Source organism: Monodon monoceros, unplaced genomic scaffold, assembly GCF_005190385.1.
Source record: "Monodon monoceros isolate NGI ecotype Baffin Bay Population unplaced genomic scaffold, NGI_Narwhal_1 Super_Scaffold_6, whole genome shotgun sequence".
In the NCBI taxonomy this organism is placed as follows: domain Eukaryota; kingdom Metazoa; phylum Chordata; class Mammalia; order Artiodactyla; family Monodontidae; genus Monodon; species Monodon monoceros.
Window position 1 is genome coordinate 34,401,020 of NW_021703783.1, and position 6,000 is coordinate 34,407,019.

A 6,000-nucleotide genomic window follows, 5' to 3' on the forward strand; every position below is an offset into this window, starting at 1 on the left:
AAGGATGAAGAAGGGAAACATCTGTTGAGGCCAAACTATATTCAGGCCCCATGCTAGGCATTTTATCTAATTGGAAAGGTAAATTTGCTGCTGTTCTGCTGCAGAATTAAAAAATAAAACTATATAATGTCTTTGTATAAACATTCCAAAGCCAGTGAAAGACAATTTTTTTAAATCATCTGCATTATTGCCTCTTTCCATCAACACAGAAAATCTGGAGCTAATTGTACTTGTAGTCATCAGCATAAGGACAGTAGGTTTTGAATATGAATAACTCTGGGAAAGAAAATGCTTTTATCAAAAGCATCTGAAAATGTCTCCAACCATAGACTTTATAAATTGACTCACAGATTTACAGAATGTTGGCAGTAAAAGGGTCTGGAGGGAGCAGTTCAACCTCCTCATTTTATAAATGGAAAAAACTGAGGTTCAGTTACCCAGCAGAAAGTGACATTTGTCTTTTACAATGTAACAAGTTTTAAATAATCCCCATTATGAATAGTTCCCATTGTTCACGACGAAAGATGGGGGTCAAAGCATGTGTTGGTAAAAGATTGTACATAATGAAAGCTGAAACTTAGACAAAATCAGATGTTCATAACGTTTTTGAATACTGAAAAACAAAAGCTTATGTTATTGGCAACATACTGAAGAAAAGACATTTTGGAAATTTAAATCTGTCCATTTTAAATTTAAAATTGCCAACTAATAAGTTAAATTTCCCTTGTAACATTGCTTGTTAAAAAATTGAAGATGAAGGTTCATTTCTCCTTATCGTTCTTTCTCATCTTACCTTGATTGAGAACACATCCTCAGTGTCTAGAGAGGCCAGCGGTGTGGTGGTGAGGCCTTGGGAACAAAACTGCCTGAATTAACATCAGAACACAGCAAGTTACTAGCTGAGTGATCTTGGACAACTTGTTAGGTTCTCTGTGCCGTAGTTTCCCCAGCTATGACACAGGAATAAGAAAGTTGCTTCCTCATATGATTGTGGTAAGGATTGATTGAGTTAATGGATAGAACCTACTTAGAATAGCACCTGGCAGAGAGTAAATGCCATGTCCCTGTTTGCAGCTATAATCACACTGTTGATTTCATTCCTAGAAAAATCTACATATATTCATATAAACTATAAAATGGAAACTCTAAAAATTCACAGTTATACCTAATTAATACCTAAAGGTCAACCAGAAAACACACATTGGCTCCCTAGTACTTGCAGACATCTGTGAAACTTTCTGTCCTGCACAGACTCTGGGTTCTCACTGCAGTCACTTCTAAAATCTAAGACAAGCTCAGGAATGGTATTGTCAGATACCCAGACTCCTGAACTCAGATCGTGGCAGATAAACAGTTTATTATTCACATTTGCATTTTCAAAAGCTATTATGAAAATGAACACTGAACACGCTTTGCTGTATGTATGTCTGAAATTGTTAACAAGCAAACATGCAAGTATGAGTAAGGAGGCTGTGTCTGAAAACTAATTGTTTTTAAAAATTAAGCCTAGGATTCAGTGACCAATTAGGAGAAAAATCATTTCGTTGGAGGAATCCCTTGATTGACTAAACTTCTTTTTTTTTTTTTTTTTAATTAGGAAGAAGAGCGTATTCCCTTCACCACCTGGGGAAAGTGTATACGTATAACCCTCTGTGCCAGTGCTGTCTTTTTCTGGGTAAGAATCTGCCACAGATTTTTTTACTATCTAATTTTATATGTTGAGAAAACTGAAAGTCGAGCTGGAAACTGTGTAGTTTCATAGAGAAGATTGTTTCCAGAGAACAGTCAGCCACCACATGGAGCAACTCTCAAGGTTTCACAATATCTTCTGCCCGTGGCTCTTCGAGCTCATTTCACCTCGTTTGTTTAAATCAGATCTGTGGTTCAGGATTTTCAAGTTTCTGATGAAGAGACCAGATGGGGGGCATCAAGAATTCTAAAATTGCCAAGAGTAACAACTAATATAAAACGTCTAGGAATAGCCTTAACAAAAATATAATAGGAACTATTAAAAAAAAAACATAAAAACTACTGAAAGACATAAAAGAGGCCTTAAACAAATGATTCTAGACAAAAAGACCATGTTTCTAAAATATCAGAACTTATGAAATTAGTTTTGGGTTTATTATGAATAAAATCATATTAGTAATATAATAATAAGTAATGTAATGAGAGTTTTATTAGCTCAAGAACAGCCAGCTTAGAGAACAGGACATGAAGCCCAGATATGGACTCTCTAATAATTTAATATATGAAAAGGAAGGCATTACAAATCAGAGAGATAAGTAAAGATCATTCAATAAATGGTAATGGAACACTCGTTAGCTATTTGGGAAAAAAGAAAAGATTGAAATCATGCTATGAACCACATACTGTGATAAATTCCAGAAACATTAAAAAACATTTTAAAAAGTAATACCATGAAAAACTAGAAATAAATATTGATGAATATACAATCTCTAGATGTGGAAGAAGTTTCAGAGGAAAGTATTTAAAGATTTCCATACATCAAAAGTGTCCTAAGTTTAAACAAAACACCAGAGGAAATATTTGTTAACAAAAAGGGCAAAGGGCTAATTCCTTCAATACGTAAAGACTTCAGAGCACTTCTAAGACAACACCAAAAATCTCAGGAGCTGAGAAGGCAGAGAAGATGAATACACATTCAGAAAGGGACAAAATATTGTGGCAGATGTCAAACCTCAATGGTAATTAAATCAGTGCACATTAAAGTGAAATACAATTTTTCACCTGTCAAGTGATAAGACTCTGTGTTTGTAAGGCTGAAGTGCCATAGTACTCTCATACCTGTGCTGTTGGATTTTTATACTGCTCCAGCCTTCTTAGAAAGCAGTTTGGCAGTACATGTCAAAAGTCAAAAATATTCATATGCTTTAATCCACTAATTCAGCTTTTAAAAACTTTTAATCGGGAAGTATTTCAAAATGGCAAGTAAAAGTCAGACATATATATATATATATATATATATACACACACATATATAATACATATAATATTTTTGTTTATATATAAATGTTATATAAATATTAATTATACATATTATTTTTATATATATAAAACCTCAGCCAAAATGTCCTCCTTCCAACCCTTCATACAGTAGAATATTGTGCAGCCATGAAAAAGTATGTCCATGAAAATATTTTATGACATGTAAAAATGTCATGATTATGATAGGCTTAAGAATAAAATTAATATGTGAAATATTTTTATATGAAAACAATGCATAGTTCTGAAGGAATTACACCTATGTATAGATGCATTTTTTTCCTATTTTTATTTTCTTCATTTTGATAGTTGGAGTCTTTCGGTTGTAGGTGACAGAAAATCAATCTCCAATTGGTTTAAACAACAACCAAAAAATGGGGATGGGTGAGATTTCTTGGTTCCTGTAACTGAAAATCTCATGTCTGAGGTATGACTTCAGTCAAGAATAGATACTGTAGCCCAGATGATGTCAAGGCTGGTTTTGTTCTGTCTTCACTCTGTGTCCAGTGGTGTCCCAGCATGGTGCTTCTAGGCATCCCTCATGGGTGCAAGATGGCTGCAGCTTTCCAGATCTCACATCACATCCAAGCCAAGAAAGGTCTCTTTTAGCAGCATCCCCTGTTGACAGAGGAAGCTTGTCTTTTACATGGGCACTAGCACATATCTCCTCACATCTTGGTGGCTCTTTTTTTTTTTTTTTTTTTTTTTTTTTTTTTGCAGTACGCGGGCCTCTCACTGTTGCGGCCTCTCCCACTGCGGAGCACAGGTTCCGGACGCACAGGCTCAGCGGCCATGGCTCACGGGCCCAGCCGCTCCGCAGCATGTGGGATCTTCCTGGACCGGGGCACGAACCCACGTCCCCTGCATCGGCAGGCGGACTCTCAACCACTGCGCCACCAGGGAAGCCCCTTGGTGGTTCTTAATAGGTTATTTGCCAATCCTTGAATCAGTTGCTGAGGCCAATAGGATGAGACACCTGTTTGTCTCAAACCAATTGGGATCTAAATCTGGAGCCCTGGGGAGGGTGGGGCAGTCGAGCCCAAACCACTAGACTAAAAATAGAAGGGAGATTATTTACCCTAAAGCAAAATCTAGGTCCTCTTCTAAGACAGGGGACAGATCCAGGGCAGCAAAAGCAATCCATGTCCACTACCAGGTACTTTCAGATTTTCTCTAATGAGCGTATATTAAAGTTATGATCAGAAAAGAGGATATGTAAGCAACTTGAGGAAGGAGAATGAAAAGTTTTCCTGTCTCCTAAGAAATATTGAACCCATTAAGTGCTCTGAAGAAAAATGGAAACACGTCAAGTTTGTGAAAGTTCTGAAATGAATTAGAATTCATTTCATAAGCCACGTAGGGGGCAGTGCCATATAAAGGTTTGTGTATCTTTGGACTCTGAGTATCTCAGTTCTCTCACTTACTAGTTGCTTAATTTGGGACAAATAGCTTCATCTCTGTGTGGCTCTATTTCCTCATCTGTAAAAAGAGAATACTACCTACCTCACAGGATGGTTGTGAGGATTTAAAAAATATATGTGTGCTGAAGCAATAGTAAGCATTAAAGAATCTTACCTATTATGATTACTTAATATGTAATTTAAAAAATTACTAGCAGAGTTTTAAAATATATATATACTATCAATATTTAAATGGCCTGTATGTGTTATGATGAGAGGAAGACTTGATATACCTTCTCTAATACATTTTTCTCAGCCTTAATTAATTTTCACATCTAATCACACAACACAGTGTCATTCCTTTCACAAGTATGAAGCCTTAACTGTGAAGAAAAGGAGACAATGAGAGAGATTAAAGGAGCAAATATAATGCTTTCTCTACAAACTGATAGCTTAAAAAGTAAGAAAGACATCTTTTTAACACTTTGGTCACCATAATCATAGCTAATGTTTAGATAGTACTTTTCATGTGCCAGGGCTTAATGCCCTAATTGTTTTTACCTGTAGTAACTCATTGAAGCCTCACAATAATCCTATAAATCAGTTGCTTTTACTATCCCCTCATTATATGGGTGAGGAAATTGAAACCCCCAAAGGCTAAGTAATTTGCACAAGGTCCCCCCAGCTAGCGGTGGAGCTGGGATTCGAACGCAGAAGTCCGGCCATGCTTGTGGATCACTCCCTCTACTGCCCTCCACAGGTGGCAACCAGCCTCCCTCTGTGACTGTAAACAACATGACGTGATTTGCTTGGTACTGAAATTCATATTCTTTGTAGCTTTCTCTATCACGGCAGTCATCACGAGCCATCGGAGACATTGAATACATGCTTCTGGAGTGTGTCCAAGAAGGCAGATGTAAGGAAAGCAGTTTAAAAATGGGACCTTTGATGTACCTTGTTCAGTGGCCAGAGAAAACCTGCCTAGTAAGGAAGTGAAACCCTACCAGTCACACGCGGATTATGTTTCACACACCCCCACTGACCTTGGGGCTATGCAGTCAAAACTACAATAGACAAGGAAAATGAATCCTGTGCAAGTGCAGGTATAAGTAGCTGCCAGTCTAAGGTCTCAAGATCCGAGTACGAAAAGTGTGTGAAGCGTTTATCATCAGAGACCTGCCTGCTGCCATTTCCAGTAGTGACCTTGGGGCATCTCTGCAGCTCCACTGGTCCCGTTCAGAATCTCCTCAGCTACGGGAACGAAGATAGCAGCCAGCACGTGCTGACCCCTGAGTCAGTAATAGGTGCTCTGTTGGAAGGAAACAGATCCTCTTAATGGATTACAAATGAGCAAACCCCACTCATTCATAACCTAAATAATTCCATAATTATTATTCTACAAAGGGATGTTTTCACTGGTTCTGCTATCACAGACTTTTTTCTTCTACCAGAACATGCTACCAGTTACTCCATTTTTACCCCATCTGAATCTCCCTCTCTCTCTCCTCCCCCTTCTTTTTCCTAGGCCTTCTTCTCCCCTCCCCCCTCCCCTCCCCCTCTTTTTTTTTTTTTTTTTTTTTTTTTTTTTTTTTTT

General features: G+C 37.5%; 1 protein-coding gene across 3 annotated transcripts in view; it reads left to right on the forward strand.

The window, feature by feature from the left end:
* The window catches only part of ANO6 (anoctamin 6), a 211,974-nt gene that overhangs the window by 172,898 nt on the left and 33,076 nt on the right, over nucleotides 1-6,000 (forward strand). For all 3 annotated transcript variants that reach the window (XM_029204419.1, XM_029204417.1, XM_029204418.1), the window contains one exon: nucleotides 1,598-1,675. In XM_029204419.1, coding sequence (XP_029060252.1) covers nucleotides 1,598-1,675 — 78 coding nt within the window. The remainder of the gene's footprint in view (nucleotides 1-1,597; nucleotides 1,676-6,000) is intronic.